Raw genomic sequence first — 19,635 nt, 5'->3', positions numbered from 1 at the left:
TTTTATATATTTTAATTTTCTTTGTAATAAAATAAGAATATTAAAAAATATTATAATATTATGATACCATATTAGTAAAAAAATATTAGCTCTTTTAAATAATTAAATAGTATGAAAAAAAAATTCATTGAAATTATACACATAGATTAAGTAACACTGAACACTTTGTTAATTATCTTAAAATAGACTTTTTATTATTTTAACTGAATTAAACCCAAATATCATAACATGTAAATATTATGAAAAATATTATCTATTCTGTTATTGATTACGTAGTATCATTGAGTGAGGAGTTCACTGCCCAGTTTATATTCATTATTTGTGATTGTCTGGGAATATTTAAAGAATTTGAGGTTTAAACGAAAGATATACATACGTATACATTTTGCTTGCATTTAAATAAACAAAATTATTAAAATATTTATAAATTATATAAAATTTCAAAATGCTTCGAATATCTATCAACACCTTAATTAAAAGACAAATACATGGAAATGCAGAAATAGTAAACAATTGTAAAGAAATCAGAAATCGCAATCCACGAAATTTAGAACGTTTAAGAATCGCAAGGAAACCTATAGGATATGCTCTTGATAAACGTGAATGTGGATATTGGCATAAGTAAGATAGTTACCATAACATAATTTTTTCTATTATAACCTTAATAATGTACTAAGTTTTAATACTGTATCTTTCTAACACTTGTAATCAAAATTTGGGTAGGTTGGTTGTACATGCCACTCAACGTCATATTATGGCAGAAATATGTCATTTTGAAAATGGTCCAGTTATCACAGTATCAAGTAGAGATTGGGGATTGAAAAAACAATTATATAGGTTTGTAGACACTATAAATACATGAAATAGAAATGCATTAATTTGAAATTTGAAATTTCAACTAGCAAGAGAAATGATGACAAAGATTTCTAGATTTTTTCTAGACTTGCGTAGATTATTTGATTAACTTATGAAAAATTTTAACCAGTTAATAATTAAATATTTTTTAAAACTCAAAAACCAAATTAAAATTATACAAATTATTTTAGCACAAATGATTGTGTAGCATATAAGTTTGTGGGACGTATGCTTGCACAACGTTGCTTAGAAAGTGGTATATCTGAAATTTATTTGAATAAAACTTCTTTTGTTATTGGAAAGAAGGTACAATCACTAATCGATACACTGTTAGAAAATGGAATTTGCTTAGAAGAACCAGAGGAGTATAAACACCCAAGACTTGGGACCATGAATTATCCAGAGAAATCTTGGGAAACATATGAATAGTATTCAGTTATGTATAAATATGATATAAAAATATATACATAGTACACAGCAATAAATATAAGTTACATAAACTAACAGATTTTGAATTATGCAATCTGTCTATCATAAAGTAAAGTAAAAATAACAATAATTTTCAAATTTTGATCTTTTAAATTTTATTACAGATCTTTTGAAGTTAGGAAAAAATTTGAGGAAGGATATGCGAAAACATATTGTCTATTTTAGTATTATCTGTCTTTATTATTTAAGCATTTCTTTTAATTGGAATATGCAAATTTACACAGCGTATATTATATAAAGATAGCAATAAATAATCATGTTAATATTAAATAAAATTTAATTTATGACAAATACAATAAACCTACTGTGCTTAATAATATTAAATATGTATAAGTGTGCAGGATTTATCATTACTACACTAGTAACTATAAACTAAATTAATATTACATATTAGGCTGACTTATTTTGCATGCTAATAAAAATATTTCTTTACAAATATAATACTGTACTAATAATTGTATCATAATTGTAGATAACAAAATATCTAAATAGTTCAGAAAATTTATGAAGTCTTTTATTTTGTTTTTCTTTTTAATTTATGAAATCACAGACTGTGAGTCATTTATGAAACTTAATTTGATTGAGTTAACTTCATAAATAACTGTACATAGACATTTATAGCTTTTATTTTTGTTACTGCATTTTGTAAAGTGCACTTATATTTATTGAGACTCTGTAGAAAATCCTGCACATATGAAAAAATAAATCTATATATTACACTTTAAACAGTAATAATATTTCAGTCTAAAACTTTAAATTTGAATTTTGAATACCGGTAATAGGGCATATATGTCATTGTTGAGTAATATCAAATTCATAATTTTTAAGATGCAAGCAAAGTGTTTTTAATCATTTAACTATTTTCAGAATTTTAAGAACCTATTTGTATTCATTCATACATCCAATTTTTCATGAGAAAAATCTATAATAGTATAAAATAAAGGATTAGTGTGCATATTTTAAGTTAAATACGATACAGAACATTTTTTAAATGATGATGATAATAGGTAAGCATTTTACTAAAGTATTTTGCTAAACGTTCGTTATAATTTTAAGAAATGTATATACACAGTATAATATTCCCTAATAATTGATGTCTATCTGAAATACCGAAGAGAATTGTATTACAAAAAGGTACATAAATTTTTCTTATGGAAGTATCAAATAAAATTGAAATTTTATTTGCAAGTATGAATATCTACGCTTTTAACACAAGTTTTGCATTCAACGAAACAACACCAATGAAATTTGCACTCGCATCGTTCTCTAATGGTTGATTTTTGTGTGTTATATCCTCGACCACAGCAAAGAAGATTACATCCATCCATACCGGATGATGTTCTATTGCAAATTCTTCCATGTGTACCTAATAAATATTTATTTTTTGTAAAGAAAGAAAGAAATTTGTATAAACATAGTCTCGTGTAGTATTTATTTAATATTTTTGAAAATTACCAAAAGAAATTAATAAATTGATCATTTAAAGTTTTTGAATAAAAATTTGTTACCTAACGATCCAAGTGTTTCATTAGGAAGACAATAGTTTGGAGATTCATCCAAATAAACTAGATCATTCGCAGTAGGTAACGAAAATCTTGGATCTCGCATAGATAGACGTCCACGTCTATTTACTCTCACTTCTGTTGCCCCATCGTATTTATCTAAGAGAAAATCACCTGTAAAGATGATTAATATGTATTTATAATATTATTCTATTATCGCAACATTAAAAGTAACTACATTAAAAGAAACATACCAATTTCTCGGAAGGAAGCAAGTTGCTGCCAGCAAGTAATTAAGCTGCAACTTCCAGAAACTCCGTGACACTTGCACGTTACTTTGGACCGTTTTATAACAGCCTTTGGAAATTTGTTAATTTCATAATTATTAACGCTAATGATTTCTTCGTCGCTACTTAATAAAATGGAAATAAAAAAGAATGAAATTTACCCTGCGTCCGGCTTCGTTATTATGAAGATTCATTAAGCTTCTGCCTTGTTCTCTACTGCCTCTTTTAAAACTTCGCTCGCGTTCTTTCACATCAACGAATGCTTGTGTAAATCTAAACAGATAAAATCTGTTAGAGAAAGCTCTCGATGAAAGCTTTGAGCATGTTAAACATTGACAGTAATATACATAGAGATCAGGGAGAAATTTAAAAGAGTTAGTGGAATCAAAAAAGAGCTTGCAATAATTACTTGTAACCGTATTCGAGATTGTCTCCGCAGCCACCCCAGATCCAGTCTCGCTTTAGATCTCTGGGTCTGCTGCTTCTAGAACATCCACACGAGGATAATTGTCCATCTCTGCAAGATCGGCTAATCGAATATACCACTCCTGCAGCCGTGATCGCATGGACGAACGCAGTTTCTCTGCTTGCTAGGAAAAGGAACGCGTCCGTTTAAACCTTTTTTAGCATTTAAAGCTATATCAATAACTGCTTAAAAACTTATTTATAAATGATAACATTTTAAAACTTTTATTTGTTTAAAGAAAGTCCTTATCCTTGATCGATCCATGAATTAGTGTAACATTCTTCATTTCTTCCGTACTGTTTATTGAAACCTACCTATCTCTTGATTGCAATAATGAGATCATCGCATCGTGATGTGTCTCTTCGTAAATAAAAGGTTGTTAGGAAACAAGTGTTGCCAACAAAAGGTCATTGACGAAGAAAGAAAGAACTTGATATAAGTAGCTTGTATAAAAGTGTTTTACCTATTCTAAGCATAGGTCCGAACACTGACTCATCAGAGACAGTGGAGCAATTCCATCTTCGGTCGTGAAATTGATGCTGGCACTCGTGAATTCCAAATTTTGCACCCTTCGCAACACTTGGCATGTGATCAACGGACAATTGGCATAGCTTCCCTTGGCCTTGCGAGAGCCCTTTTAGCCCATGACAAATGCTCGATGCAGCGACGTCGTAAGTTTCTATCATCTGAGCAGTTTCGAGTTGTGGAAAGTGTTGCAGGCCGATGTTTCTGAAACGATCACGGGAAAAAGCGGTACAAACGTGAGGATAAAATCAGAACGGAAAAGAATAGAGCGATAGAGTAAAGTCATAGAAAACAATAAATATTATTTAACTTAAAATAGATTTATAGTTTTATTCATAGAACTGATATAACTTTTTCACCAAGCCAATATGTACCTCTGTTGAATAAAAATTATTTATTCATAGAATTGATATAACTTTTCCACCAAGCCAATATGTACCTCTGTTGAATAAAAATTAAATCTATCATTTTGATTAACGTTAAACATTAACTGTACTGAATATTGTTTGGGATACTTCAGGGTAGCGATTAACAGTTAATAGCGTTATTATATTAGTAAATTTCAATACGAGCTTTACAAGGATAATAAGTTTCGATGGAAACTCGAGCGAAATCTATTCTTAGCTGGAACAAATAACTTCCAACGTGGAAGCTTGCCCGATATTTCCAAAACCCATCTCGATCGACTACCCTTTGTTGAATACTCGACGCCCCCTTCTTTTCCAAAAGGCGTATATAAATTCGGTCGAACTTGCAAAGATTTGTTACGCTGATTATACAAATTTGGAGCAGAAAAGCCGTGGGCGAAGAACGGTTCTCCGTGCCGATTTTTAATGGTACATTTGTGAGTCAACCGAGCGAGATGATGGAATGATGCCGTCACGGACAGAAGTCAGGGGGTCTCTAACGGATCTACCAATCTGAAATTCGAAACGGGTGCTCGTAAAGGTTTTACCAACGATATAAGCATGAGTATGAGTGTATGCTGTACACACTCGGATGCTCTGATATTGCCAATCGAATACATAAAATGGACGCAGTCTAGCGACCTCAATGCGCAGGATTGATGGGCAAAACGTGTAGGAAACAATAGGAAAGTTATGTCATATACAGCGTATATGTATGAGGATCCGTGTTCGATATTTTAAGGGTAGTAGAACGGGTTAAAAGATCAACATGTAGTGTACAAGTTGTTGGATATTCCCAAGTATCGAATCAAATTAATTTTCTCGTTCGCTCTCCTTACACTGCGATGAAATTTGCCCAAACGTTAAACGATGCCTTAATATTTTGTTTGAATATAGTATTTAGGAAAGTAGATGGATACTAAATTAATGAAGATTTTTACAATATCAAGGCTCTAATCATTTTCATTTGGAAGCAATATTCCAAAACATAAGAGCTAATTGTCAAATTTTTTTAATTGTAACTTAGAAAGAGATACAACTTGTCCCAGTTATGTAGACCGTTCTGTGTAGGAGATACCGTTCCTGACGTTAAGCAAACTGTATTATTACATCTCAGATGTTTCTATGCCGTTGTTTACTGCAGTTTCTAATCCCTTTTACTGGGGTGAAAGTTGCGCGTGATACTATCCCACGTAACATACAGTGCTTGAAGACATCACCGATAAATATTAAAAAAAAAGTAAACGATTTCAAATCAAGCAATTTGACTTGCATGAATACAAGCTTGAAGCGAAGTCACTCGAATTAAAGAAGCGAATTAACTAATCTGAATGAGATTTAGAGGATTAAGATTTCCAACCATTGGTCTCATGGTAAACTACACTAGGATATGCATAATAGACTGCATTAATATTCCGGAACACGTTTTGGTTGTGATATATTATCAGCTTTGCACTCCCCTAAAACAATGACGCAGGGAATCATGGGAGGGGAACGATAATATTTCGAAGGATCCTGCCCACGCAAATTCGTGGGGCACTTCGTAGGCCGTGCCGTCCCAAAAAGTAATGCCCCGTGTCTCTTAAAAGATTATACCGGCAATCGTATGGTTTTACGTACCGGGTGTTCTAATTGAAATATTATATTTAATTTTAATTTCCTGTTGAATAAACTTTGCTACTTCAATTCGTTGATTTAATCCTTAACTCTGTCATCATTTGGACGAAGAGATAGAAATGGGGTCAATTTTAATATGTACCTACGAATCTAAGTTAATTCCAATATAAAGTAGAAATTTACAAAATTTTACTTTGTATGAGATTTGATTGTTACACATTGAAATATCAATCAATTTAAATATAATCTTATGTTTTATTATTCTAAATCGGATATGTGATGATTTTTTTCTGATAAACATTGAGGAGCGACGTGGACTTTATTCCTCACAATGCTCAGGTATACGTTAACCACCTTATTTTGCGTAGGAGTAATGTAATCGATCCGTATTATTTTAGTGTTAGCAGAGACGAACGATTGAGATAATGATTACTATTAGCAGTAGTAAATTATCAACCATGAAGTACGATCTCTCCATTAATACAACTAAAAATATACATTCCTTCGGGACTTTAAAAGTTACCCTGACTGTGCTCCTCGTGCAAGAAATTCTTAAAGAAATGGCTGTGAGTTTATGAGGATTTTATATTTGCTTGCTGAGGATGAAAATAAAGAAACATAGGAATTTAAAAGTAGGCAAAATTTCATGCAATATATAAATTATTTCAGAATGAGCAAAAATTTTATCGATGTCATCGTTATATCGGCAAAAAGATCAAAACGGAAGAGAGGAAGGAAATAAAGTAAAGGAAGAAGGGATGAGGAACAAAGGAAAGGAAGAGGCCATTTTGGAGTAACACGTACCTACTTTTGTTCCTACGGTTCAAACAGGAATTCTTCGTTTTTTATGTTACTGTTTTTCCTATTTCTCAATTTTTTCGCTCAACATGCACGTATCATTCTGTAGAAATCTAAGAAACGAAGAATAAGAATTGATCATGTTACAAGTGAAAGAAACTATATGCTCGGTGTTAAAGCGAATCGAGCGAATTGCTAGCCGATTTCTAGTCTAACATCGAACGAAAGAAACTAAAACATCTAGTGGAAAGTATCGTGTCGCGGCCAACAATGACGCCACTTTCTTCTCACGTGGGACGAGAAAAATGTCTCGAGGCCACCCTTTAATCTGACTGTTTCGATATCGTCGCGATTCACGGAGAAATAGTGCACCGGGAATGGCCTGGTGTGAATCAATTCATTCCTGTACTTAAACACACGCACATCGCCGTGTGTCCGGAATCTAATCTGGACGCTGGCTCTTAGTTGTGACTTAAGGGGTTGTTACGTTGATACTGGAGGGTAGATTAGCGAGAGAAACGCGCATTTTTGCGAGAAAATTGTTTTATCTTGCATAGACCATTGCTCAAGTTACGCTCTATCTTATTGCCGACTGAAATATCGCGTAATTAATTCGCTCACGTAAAATCGTAAGTCATGGAAGAATTTAAATCTGTCATTTACGACGCACAGAGATATGTGGCGAATGAAGAGTTGAATATACAAATTTTTAAGAAGCAGATAAGGTGGGAATTCACTGAACAAAACCTGTATCTTTAAGACAGAACTCTTTGATTTTGTTAAAGTGTATAGAAATTGCACTAGTATTGAAAGTAATTTATTAAAAGCTCTTTGAAAGATCTCTCAAAAGCTCAGATCTAATTAGGATGTGGTAAAGATAAAATTAAAACGACCAGAGATTACATCCATCGAGTTCTTAACTTAAGCTCAGATAAGAGGGATTAACTTTTATGGAGATCCTGTGAGTCCCGCCCAAATGATTAGGCATTTTCTTGATCAGGGACGCTTAGCGATGAGATTTAGAAAAAAAAACCACTGTAATGACTGAAAGGGTTATTGATCATTTATTAACAATCGAAATCTATTAGTGTCATCTTTTGAATTTTGAAATGGGAAGTAGTGTAACGGAAAAGTTGGTAGCATTTATCAGTGATCAAAAATGTTTGTTTCTCGACATTCTTTGTTTGAAATTAACAACTTTAAATTAATTATAATCCACTTTCGACACTCGCAACTTTGACATATTAGGTAGAGCCTAGGAAGAAAAATTTAACAAAAATTTATCAAACAAACGAAATTTTTATTTCATTTGAAGCTTCGTTCAATTAATTTTAGAAATATCAAAATTTAATTCGAAGTCTATCTCAGGCAATATCTTCAAAAAATCTTTGCTATGAAAGGGAAATTTTGAACAACTTCCTCCGTATTCCTTTCTACTAAAAATATTTGCCATTTCAATTCAACTGACCAGAAATTTCGACGAAAGGAAAGGATTTCGAAAAACATAAAGAAGCTTTCATCGAGGGTAGACCCGAAGCAGGAGAAAAAATACCATAATCCCAGTGATTTTCAAAAATCCAATTACGAAGCGGGGCATGAAGGATCTTCACGGATGAAAATTCCACGCCATGAAAAACTGTACCGATCTCGGAACTATTCAATGATTTGTCATGGACGTGCAGGGGTGGAAGTTAGGGGTGACTAGGCCAATTCAGAAATTAGACACACCGTTGTCGGGGGTACTTTGAGAAAGAGGACAGCAATTCTATGAAAAATCCTTCGATCGTGTTCCCACGACGCGATTTCGTCTCGCTATATACAAAGAGCTATAAATTATGGTAGTCGTTGCGTGGGCAATTTTTGCGGGAATTTGATGAGGGTAGAGAACCGTACCTTTCTCTTCACGACATATTAATTTATCGATTATCGTCCTGATACCCCGTACTTGTGTTCTTCGATCTGTACCTTGAAGATTGCGCCGAGTAATTAGGCAATTTTGCGTAGGGGTTGCGAATTTCACGCTTACTCCTTTAGGGAAATCTGAATTATTATCTGCATTTAATAGCAAACATTATGAGGGAATGCACATTGTAACGTTTTTACTTAAATGTTTGAATATTCGTAATTATATAAAAATTGGATATTACATTCGTAATTGAATATAATCAGTTATATCTTAACGGTATCGAAATACTCGATATTGGAACTTTAATTTAAGAAGCTGGTAATTCTACAAAAAGGGATACTCACATCCATGTTCCTGGTACAGTCAATGCTACGACGATGAGAAGTAATCGCGAAATAATGAGTAAGCCGCTGCAAACTGCCATCTTGCCTGCAAAGTAATTCCGATATAAGTATTAACTTCCAAATTGTTTTACCATTTTTCTCGATTAAATTCTAATATACAAAAAATAAGACTAAAGAAAAAAATGCAGAATTTATATATTACGATGTGGAATATACATGTTGTCGAACGTATCTTGAAACATGCAATAAATCGTCGACAATAAAAATACGTGTCTCCATTAAAAAAAATCTTTTTAAAAAAAGTCAGAGTATTTTATTAAGTTTCTTCCATCAAGTCAAACAACTTTCGTGTGTAAAGATTTATTTGCATTTACAATAGCGTGTATGTACTTGAACGGACCCGTTAATATTCGAGCTCCATTAAAAACCGTGTTATTCGAATTAAAAATAATTTTCACGAAACACAATCACGAAGAGTATCTCCTAAGACCATTTCACAAGGGAATTCCAAACAGTAACACCAAGTGCTTCACCCGGTATACAAAATGAGTACGTGAGTACACGTACTAGTATATACAATATACATATATACGTGTATACCAGTTCTGTGGGCTGCAAGCACGCCGTAGCCTCGGCTTGAAACGAAAGACACCTAAGTCCAGGCGATTATGGTACATCGATTCGACATTACACCTTGCTTGCTCCTGAAGCGACTCACGAGAGTCCTCGGTTCTTGTTCTCGGTCCAGGTTTCAGCCATGTACGCGACTGGTTAATAGAAACTACAGACCTGAGTTACGACTCGTAAACTCTATAACTTTTCATTTTCAACTGTTACGCTATGGTGACACGAGAACTATACCTGTTGATGAGTAGAGTCTAGCGACAATATTGTATTTATGGTTTATGGATATACTCTCGCCTTGATTGCACATGGCGAACGTACACACATCTGTTTGCAAGCGTTGAGTTAGATTTGGAAAGTCCGTAATATTTTTAATACGTATTGCTATCAAGTTTCGTGACTTAGTAGAAAGGTGGTTTTAGAATTATAGCCTTACTTTAAATTTAATTCGGGCAGATTCTGTTTTGATAGCGGAAATAATAAACTTTTTGAACTTTTTTACCGTAGTCATTTTGATCTGTTGGTTTTGCTAGTATCAAAGTGGAATGTCTGGAATTTTTCAGTAGAAAAGCCATCGTTGCCCAGCCAAACAGTATGAATTTTATCTTATCGAACCTTTTTGATTCTCATGAAAGCATTAGTGGGAAATATCTTAATTTAGACATCGAGAAGTGGTACTAATACGAAGATATTTATAGTTTCAAGATCACTTTTATCTTCGTAGGCAAAATACATTATTTATTAACTACTTCGAACAGTTTAATTTTAGCAAGATATAAATACTTCTTTCTAAATCTAAAATAATCACGATCTCATTTTAGAATGGCGTTGCATCTCAAGGTCTTGGTAATCGATGACAGGTTCGTATAAAAAAGTATACCTTGGGTCTTGTTCGCGAGTGAATGATCTTGGGTAACCCGATCGCGGATCAAAAAGTTCCGCTACTGGTTTTAAAAGAAGCGAAAGAAGAGGCGCGTCGTTCATTAAGAAACGCTGCGCTGTTAAATCAAAAAGCTCGGCCCGATTATGGCACATCGATTCTTGCGTTACACCTTGCTCGACCACGACGGGTGGCTGTTGCATTCAAAGTTGCCCGCTGCGACTAGTTAATATATGCTACTCGCTGAAGTTACGAGTCGTAAATTTTGTAACTTTTGATCCCGGCTTGCTATAATTTCAGTGAACCGACCATGAAACAAATTAAACACGCTTGCGAACGGGAGCTTTTTAAAGGAACATGGTATCCTGTCGTCAGTTGCGAAATGTATGTCAGCAAATTACCGTAGATGTAATGTTAATTTTAAAAAATGAGTAAAGATCCAAAGGTACATGCAGCACCTTTATACGCGAACATGTGATAGTTTATTTGGATTGGATTTTATTAGTAAAATTATAAAATCGTGTGTATCCAACGTGTATATCCAAGTTAATGCAATGTACCAAAGTTACAGGAGCTAATGGGTCGGTGAATTTCACAATCAAAATTTTATAGCAGTTATCGTTTATCTAGCTATATAAATATTACGTTTTCTGATAATATTATTTCTCCTAAAACTCTGAGGTTTAGAAATTTATAGCACATATTGTCAAATGTGTCTTTTCACTACTGGATCCTTCAATTACCGAAAGGTAAGGTGTTATAATTCAGATTTAAGGGTTATACGATGACTTTCATGACTGAATATAAATTAATTGCAGCCAGTAGGTTTCAACAAATGGTATAGGTATATTTTTACCAAGATATTTATGTTTGAAACTGGATAGGCAATAAATTTAAAAATAACATAGCGTACTATATCATTTAGGGAGAGAATATAAAAATTCCAAGATTCTAACAGGATTTAAAGCTCCTAGTATACTAGAAAAGCACCCTGTATATCCTCGTCTATCTAACCCACGCGATCGAGCAGAATATTAGCCGGTGTATAAAATGCATTTGTGATCACGACAGGAATGTAAATGGCGTACTTCAGCACGTCTCTCGCGGGGCCGGCCTCGAATTATCAGCAATAAAGTATCTCGCTGGCGTGTTGAACAAGACATGACCGGCGGTAGTGCAAGCACCGCTACATTTGTTGCTGAATGAGTTGGTCTTCGTCGGCTGATCGTTGATCCTGCGCAGCTGGATGGTACCACGCTGGCTATAATGATCGTAAAAGATCGTTGATCTAATATTAAAAGCGCACACGACGTTCCGTGGCTAACGGCCATTGAAAAGAGGAAAAGGAAATCTGTGAAGTTTCAAGAATCCTCGGCTCGCGATGATAATTAGGTACAGATCTTTAGGACCGCGAGGACGTCGTATCTTCAATCGTCGCCTAGAGATACGTTCGTTAACTTCACCAAGCGAAAATTTTATGTCAACGAGGATGATTTATTGTCATAATTAGTCGTATAATCATTTTGTTATTGACGTGCTTTTTCGATAAACATTTACCGGTCTACGAACAGAATTTTGTTTCATTATGACAAAGATCGTGGCTTGTCATTGTGATCTAAAAGTTACGGAGTATTAATTGGTATAATGATAAACAAATAAATGGTATATAACTTGCAAGTTGCATAGAGGATTAATCTTTACTAATTTATTCATCGAGTTTTCTTAATCTTTTTAAGATAAATTGAATTTATACAAAGAACTAGGAATCGTATTAAGAAAATATATTTATGTACAACTTTTAACAAATAAAACGCGTCAACATCTTTACCTGTATTTTAGATAGTAAATTTAAGAGCAATCTGGACGAAACTGTAAATACCATAAAATCATGTTTCATTAAGCTATATATAATGATCGTTTTATCGAGCTATGTAATAATTCATATAATAATGAAATGTATGTTTTTATGTAATCTGGTTAAGACAAATGTATAAAAAAAATTGACATAAAATGTAAAACATAATTTCATTACTTTACTATTGCTGTTGGCCTTGTAGAGAAGCGCAAAGCAGCCTGCTTCCACCTGACCAGGAAACATTATCGTAACTTCACTGCCGATAAACTCACTGAAATTCTACGATACACGTTTGCCGGCTACGAATATCTAAGTGGAGAGTGAGAAAGAAGAAGGCCAAGAATTGATACAAGCGGACGGGAAAGCATTAACATCGCAATTTAATTCCTGTTAGACTCGTAATTACATGCGCATTTCAGATATGTATATGTATAATACGCTCATTCGGATTGCGATTAGACATTGGTTTTGGTAAATGTTTTGGGAAAAGTGTAAAATATATTTTTATTAATTACGTTGCCTCCAAAATGGAGGAAACATAAATTCTCGGCTCCTTTGAAATAGTCTTCTACGATACGAAAGTATCCTGACGTATAATCGTAAAAACGATGCTCCGCCATAAATCGTTGTCTAGACAACATCTACTTGCTATCCTTTTCAACAATATTCGGTAACCGCTTTGTTTAAAGGACAGCGCTCCAATTTAGGAGACATCATGACGGCTTTATGCTTTACATCTTTCAATTCTATCTCGCGATTCTACGAGACATGCAGTTCAAACCATTAACTTTATTACCAGTTTTACTCAAAAGGAGATGTCATACATAAGTGAATCCCGGTTGGCATAAAGGATATTAGTGTATATCTTTGTTTTATCAATATAAGATACTAATACAACAAATATTTTTAACACCAAGAATATTACATAATATTTTGTATGCACTTAGCTAAACTGTTGATAGAATAAATTCAACATGGCTAAGGATCCAATGACATCTATTTCAAACTGGATTTTCTAAAAGAACTAGATTCTTCCTGTTCAACTTTATCTGTGCACGTAGAATCACCATCGATCACCATCAATCCTACGTTAGTGTTTTCGAAGCCTTGTGCTTGTAGCTAATCTTTCCAGATCGTAACGTTCGATTTATATGACATCGAATACTTTCGAAGTACACGGAATAAAATATTCCTTGGACGATATTCTGCTCGACGCTAGCGTATGCGATATGCAAGCCTGTGTTTTTACATTTTACAGGCCCATTATTCCACGTTCTTAAACATTCATAAATACCCAGACCACTTTACACCCAGGTAAGAGCGGATCGTTGTTTTCCATGGCAGGGAAAAGGTATGCACATCGTTGCATCAACCTGTCCTCGACGAGTCGGACCGGGATTTTCACGAGGAGCGGCAGGACGACTCGAGTCCTCTTAACGAAGTTGCTGGATAGGGACGATACGAGAACACATTCACCGTACGCGTGCATGCGAGAAAACGAGAGCGTGCTTACCCGGCTTGTAGACTCGAGAGGAGAGAAAGGAGGTGCGTACAGAGGACTTCAGGTGAGGGACAGTAGAGAGAGAGAGAGAAAAAGAAAGAACTGAAAGAAATAATGGTGGAAGGGGATGAAGAGAAAGTTAAAGAAATTGTAAACATACGAAAAAGAAACAGGAAAGAAAAAAAGGAAACGATAATGTTAAATGAAAAAAAGGAGACTGAAAGAGAGAAAAGAAAAGAAATTGGATAAAGATCTTGGGGGGAAGCAAGCAGAGGACGGAACGGTAGAATGTCGAACGGAAAAGGAGAGGATAAAAATGACAAAAGGAAAGAGGAGATAAAGAAGAAGATAATTGATCGAGGTAGGAGGAAATTATGAGAAAGAATAAAGAATGAATTGATATAATGAGAGAATAAATCGTTTTGATGTAGAATATACGAAATTTTTATCCGCATAAAATTTCCGATGATTAAAAGAATTACAATTAAATTCATAAGTCCGATAAGCTAAGTATTCTCACATTTTACGCCGTTTACTGCTTTTGCTATCGCATGGGATACCTGCGCGATGATACGGGTATTATAGGATTTCAGTAGGTTTATCGGCGGTAAATTTATGATGTCTCCCAGTCAGGTGGCGGTTAACTGCTTTTATCCTTACTTACGTATGGAAATGGTAAAGTAATACGGATGCTTATTGAATTAAGCAAATTGAACTCGCTTAATTACGATGGAAATAGTTGTTCAATTGAAAACATATAAATTCGAATTAATTGCGATATCGATAATGTATATGTTTTAACACGCATACTCGTTATTTTTGCTGGAATATTTTAAAAATTTGTCAAAGAAAGATTATATACTTCAATAGTTACCAAAATTAACGTGAACTCAAATCTGATTAATCACATAATTATCAAATTGGTTTGGTGATTAAATTTACAACAATAAAAGATTTTTAAAAAAGTCGACAAAAGGGGAAAAAAGTCTTTCACCTACAAAAGGCTCGTTGCACAATGGCAAGGCGCAATAGTTAGACAGCAGTACGATAAAACACGGATAATCATCGGATGAGAAACACCGGGCCTCGTTAAAAGTGTGCAGCAATTAATCTGCCTCGGGTCTCGTAAATCATTGAGCGGCGATCACAGAAGGGAAGTCGTGGATCAGCGGCGCGAATGTTCATCGATCGATCGAAGCTACCTCTCAAACGAAAGCTTACCTTAACGGCAATGTTAATCGATGTCGAATACCATCGCGCACACTGATTCTTCGCTAACGAGATCCGATTACTGACATTGGCGAATTCAACATCGAGAATTCGCATAAAATCCGCAGTTAAGCCACTTTTCAACGACGCACGCATAACTTTTTGTTGATTAGACGAAATGAGAAAATAATTGCCGGATACGCAAAGGATTTTTTAAAATAAAAGCAATAGTATCTGTACCTTCTTGCGGAATTTACCTAATATTATTAGAATACCTTTACAAATTATCAATTCACTAACAAATTCTTCTGTACTTTAACGATAGTATTATTTGTGATATTATGGTAAAATAGAACTATGAAAACAATATTGTAAAAAATTATCGTTTAAATTATAAATGAATAATTTCAAAATAAACAGAGCACTAAGAATGACTAATAGGATAATTACGAAATACACAGAGCTAAAGGAAACGGTGTACGAGGTGTATTATATGAGTGATATCCCATTAATTCTTATCGTAAACTTCTCAATCAACGTTATTCCGCAATCTACACCGGACAACTTTCATCGTCTGCAACCATATACTATCTATGTATATCTGCTAGTACGAAAGGCTAGCGTCTTGCGTATCTGTCGTATAGCAAGGAAGTTACTTAGCAAAAGCTCAAACTGATGAGATAAGGTTGCTTGGTGTAACCTGCGCCTCATCCATAACCAGATATATGTTACGATAACGGAAAACCAAAACGTAACAACTTCTAAAATATTCGGTGGATTTGAAATGTCCATAATGAAATGCAACAGAGATCGTTCCTGTAGAACTTACATTTTGTTCAATGAGATACGTGTGTATTCCTTTCAGTCGCTTCTTTTTAGAATGCTTTCAAATTTTACAGATATCTAGAATATCCTGTGCTCCAGTTTCACCCTGGTTTCAGTTGTAGAAACCATACGGTACATAGAAACCATAGACAAACTGTTTTAATGTTTTAAAAACTTCAATGTAGGATTTAATATAGGATTGAAACTTAGTAGAATGCTTTTATTCATCTCTGTATAGTTGACTTAATAATTCTTCGTTATTGAAATATTGAAATAGTCACGGTCCCTATATTTTCCGCTTAGAATCAATTATATAAGCTATGCATGCTTTTTTTTAAAGATCCTACGAATATATCAAAGAATCTGAAAGCTAATGTAATTAACCCGTCAACTGTTTTATTGCTCACAGCTCCGGCATTTCTCTATTTATGCGGCGCGAACGCAACAAAACCAGATAGATCAGTTGCATTTTTCGCACTATGTGAACTAGTTTCGATAACGCCGGCCATTTAAAATTCAACGAGATATTGTTCCCGGAATAAATTGTCTTGAGTCGAGCCGCCATCGAAACGCGATTTGATATTACGATATGCGTATCCGTTTGTCAAATGGGCATTACAAAGATCCTAATCATTTTTGCAACGGGAAGACATTCCAAAGGATATAAACTACTGATTATCAAATTTATTTACGTCATTTAATTGTCATGTTTGAGAGAATCGCTGTTAGGTTCATTTATAAGCAATTATTAAAGAACATATATCACTATACGTATGTACGTCAATTAAAAGAAAAGAAAAACTTAGATCAACATGCGATAAATTTAAATTAAATTGAATTTGCAATACAAAAACGAAATACAATTTCAAAAGCAAAGATGTATTATTTAGGTGTAGGAATGACTTTTCAAATTACATGATCTTATAAAGGGTTAATGGGTTAAAGGGTTAAATAGAATAGGCTTTCCATGTATTTATAATCCTATCGATTTTAGTTTCTAATTACAATATTAATACGTTAATCACAAAGGCAAGGTTACATTATCGATAGTTAATTATCATAGCCCATTAAACCGATTAAACGATTACTCACCGAACCAGGTGTATCCAAAGTCGTTAAGGACAAGTTAATTATTGCCCCAGTAAGATCGGGCAACGTTTCACTTTTTTATGGACGAAAGCCACACAACGGCACTTACTTTTTGAATTAATACCGATAACACAACTCGTGTCGGCTCACTTTCATCGAATCTCTGTTCAGATTTCCGGTTTTGCCGGGAAACCCATCATTTTTCACACGGCACAATTCATATCTCATCTTCAGCATCGAAACATTTGATCTTCACAAATACAGCGGAAGAAATTGTTTTCGATGAATAAAATTGTTCTTTTATCTTGTTCATGTCCCTATATAAATATTACATAATATACAATTGTTATAATATACAGTTAGCGATAGTTTGTTTCGAAGATAAGCGAACAATTCATAATTAAAATTAAAATTATAGTATCGTTAAAAAATTCTTTGAAAATAAAAAATTGAAGATTTTCAATAATAGGAAAAGAGAAAGGATTATTTAATAATCAAATACTTAGGTATGCTGTCAACTTTTTTCTAAAAAAAAACTTTGATTACGCTTATCCTCATTAGTATGTTTAAAATATCTCACGGTTTCCTTTGTCTTCAATTATTTCCATCATGAATTCCGGCGATAATAACAACGCCGATCATACAGAGGGTGTAAGGAAATTTTCGTAAGTCACCGTTCATAAATATAAAACAGAGGAATCGGCCGTGAAACAACGATCACCTGTTAGTCAAGGCAACCGGTCGCGGAAGTGTCATCGAAAACAGTCACTCGAAACACCAACGGGTAAACACATTCTAATTCTCAATCATTTCGTAAGCTCTTCAAACACCGAAAGGTTTCTTGTCACTTCCCTTTCTCGAGGCGTCCCCGACGAACGCTGTGGTTCACCGTGCTAAAATCCTCTCGACCTTCTTCGTGGCCCTTCATTCTCGTCGATTCGAAAAACGAAGCGTCACCGGAGCTGTTACGTGCAACTCCAAAACAACTTTACTCTCCTCCGATCGAACGCCTTAAGAATCACCATCCACGTTGACTGGAAACTTATTTTAAAGTGTCCTTCCTGTTCACCACTTTGAGATCTCGTAAACGTTACGAGACCAGGGGAGCAGAAGGAAACAGAACCATATTTGGCACGTGAAATTCCAGCACGATCGAAGGAATTTTTCAGGAGCAGGAATCGAAAGAGGTTTTCTTTCGTTCGAAGGAGACTTTAGACAGAGGTAGGCAGGATCGGTAAAAAGAAGCCGGTCCCACGGCGGATCGGTTGTTGGATCATCTCGAGGACGTGTGCTGCCTCGTGGCAAGAGGCCAGAGACCGAGGAACGCTGCGAAACCGACTTGGACGACGTGTTACTGCGGAATGGTCGCAGAGTGCAGGCAGAATCCACGAGACCGTGGTACGTTTCGTTCTCTCCCGCTGCCTTGTCTCTCCTGCACGCCACGGGATCGGTCTCTCCTGCTCGTTCTCCCAAAGAGGGAGCCCCCTCGACTAGCGATGGCCTTAAGGCACCTCGAATCAGTTGAAACTGGCACCGTGAGTTCTCCATTATCGTGATTATTCACCGATCGAATGACAAAACCGAATAGCTTTGATTTATCTTCTATAATATGTAGCTCGACGTATGACGAATAACGTTGAAGATAAATTATGGCTAGTAGATCATTTCGGATAAGTATTCTTTTTGAGATACTTGCCGCTATTGAATTTTACTTAATTGTCGAATTTCTTGAAAGATTTATGTTCCCTGTTTCGTTGAATAATTTACCGCGTTAACTATCGGGTAAATATGATGTGTTAACCAGGGCGTCAAAATGGTATCACTTATTTCAGTAAGTTCAGCGTCGCGTTCGCGTAATGTATGAAACATTTCTTTGAAATGTGAGTTTGACAAGCCATTTTACCTTATCGTCAATTATCAACCACCGTTAAAAAAAATGCATAATAAGTAAACATATCAAAATCTTTTATTGGACGTACATTTAAACAATTTTTTAGTAAATTATAAATGAATATACTGTAACAGCTCTGTTCCAGAAATTGTTGAATACTTGAACTGACAATTCTTATAAATCTGAAATAACTTATTAGTTGTCGGAAAAGTACATTGAATCATGTGGAAATTACTTCAATTAATCGGTGACTTCCATGACGTCAGTGGAAGGTCTAGGTGCCGGTTACCGGAGACCCCCAATGCCAGTCAACGTGTCAATACACGTGTAAATTGTTTGAAAACTCCTGATATAGGAGAAACTGAATGCCCATCACTACCCTCGACGGAACTCGCCGGCTGCTTCTCTCCCCTGTTTCCCTTTGCCTTTCTGTTTCTCTCCTTCCCCTCTTGCCGCTCTCTGGCCGGTTCATTGGTTCATCGGTGCACCGGTCCAGGCTCCGTATTCTTCTCTCTAATTATACCGTTACGTGCAATCGCTCGTGTCAATTAGCAGCTCTTTTTTT

General features: G+C 34.8%; 2 protein-coding genes across 6 annotated transcripts; one reads left to right on the top strand and one right to left on the bottom strand.

The window, feature by feature from the left end:
- Positions 1 to 282: 282 nt before the first annotated feature.
- Positions 283 to 1,614, top strand: LOC122570773 (39S ribosomal protein L18, mitochondrial). 2 transcript variants are annotated; one of them, XM_043733595.1, is made up of 4 exons: positions 283 to 621; positions 724 to 837; positions 1,047 to 1,290; positions 1,449 to 1,614. In XM_043733595.1, exons 1-3 carry the CDS (start codon positions 446 to 448, stop codon positions 1,282 to 1,284), a joined length of 528 nt encoding a protein of 175 aa, XP_043589530.1. In that variant the 5' UTR covers positions 283 to 445; the 3' UTR covers positions 1,285 to 1,290; positions 1,449 to 1,614. The 2 variants fall into 2 exon arrangements, with proteins under 2 accessions (XP_043589530.1, XP_043589529.1); XM_043733594.1 differs by lacking the exon at positions 1,449 to 1,614 and having other exon boundaries at positions 285 to 621; positions 1,047 to 1,361.
- Positions 1,615 to 1,760: 146 nt separating this feature from the next.
- LOC122570768 (protein Wnt-5b-like) lies at positions 1,761 to 18,586 on the bottom strand. 4 transcript variants are annotated; one of them, XM_043733584.1, is made up of 9 exons: positions 17,760 to 18,586; positions 17,183 to 17,496; positions 9,197 to 9,281; positions 4,063 to 4,328; positions 3,543 to 3,723; positions 3,295 to 3,406; positions 3,101 to 3,203; positions 2,853 to 3,020; positions 1,761 to 2,710 (listed from the first exon to the last, which is right to left on the bottom strand). In XM_043733584.1, exons 3-9 carry the CDS (start codon positions 9,274 to 9,276, stop codon positions 2,523 to 2,525), a joined length of 1,098 nt encoding a protein of 365 aa, XP_043589519.1. In that variant the 5' UTR covers positions 9,277 to 9,281; positions 17,183 to 17,496; positions 17,760 to 18,586; the 3' UTR covers positions 1,761 to 2,522. The 4 variants fall into 4 exon arrangements, with proteins under 4 accessions (XP_043589519.1, XP_043589520.1, XP_043589521.1 ...); XM_043733585.1 differs by having other exon boundaries at positions 17,901 to 18,586; XM_043733586.1 differs by lacking the exons at positions 17,183 to 17,496; positions 17,760 to 18,586 and adding an exon at positions 11,789 to 17,171.
- Between the last annotated feature and the right edge of the window lie 1,049 nt (positions 18,587 to 19,635).

This window comes from Bombus pyrosoma, linkage group LG9, assembly GCF_014825855.1.
Source record: "Bombus pyrosoma isolate SC7728 linkage group LG9, ASM1482585v1, whole genome shotgun sequence".
NCBI classification, from domain to species: Eukaryota; Metazoa; Arthropoda; class Insecta; order Hymenoptera; family Apidae; genus Bombus; species Bombus pyrosoma.
Note: the sequence above shows the minus strand (reverse complement) of the source record. Positions and strands in the feature narration are given on the sequence as shown.

Excerpts from the sequence above, each read along its gene's own strand:
- LOC122570773 (XM_043733595.1), top strand. The coding sequence starts at position 446 with ATGCTTCGAATATCTATCAACACCTTAATTAAAAGACAAATACATGGA. Across the intron at positions 622-723 it reads GAATGTGGATATTGGCATAA|GTTGGTTGTACATGCCACTC; the intron begins GTAAGATAGTTA and ends AAATTTGGGTAG. Across the intron at positions 838-1,046 it reads TTGAAAAAACAATTATATAG|CACAAATGATTGTGTAGCAT; the intron begins GTTTGTAGACAC and ends AAATTATTTTAG.
- LOC122570768 (XM_043733584.1), bottom strand. The coding sequence starts at position 9,276 with ATGGCAGTTTGCAGCGGCTTACTCATTATTTCGCGATTACTTCTCATC. Across the intron at positions 3,407-3,542 it reads AATCTCGAATACGGTTACAA|ATTTACACAAGCATTCGTTG; the intron begins GTAATTATTGCA and ends TTATCTGTTTAG. Across the intron at positions 2,711-2,852 it reads TGAAACACTTGGATCGTTAG|GTACACATGGAAGAATTTGC; the intron begins GTAACAAATTTT and ends AATATTTATTAG.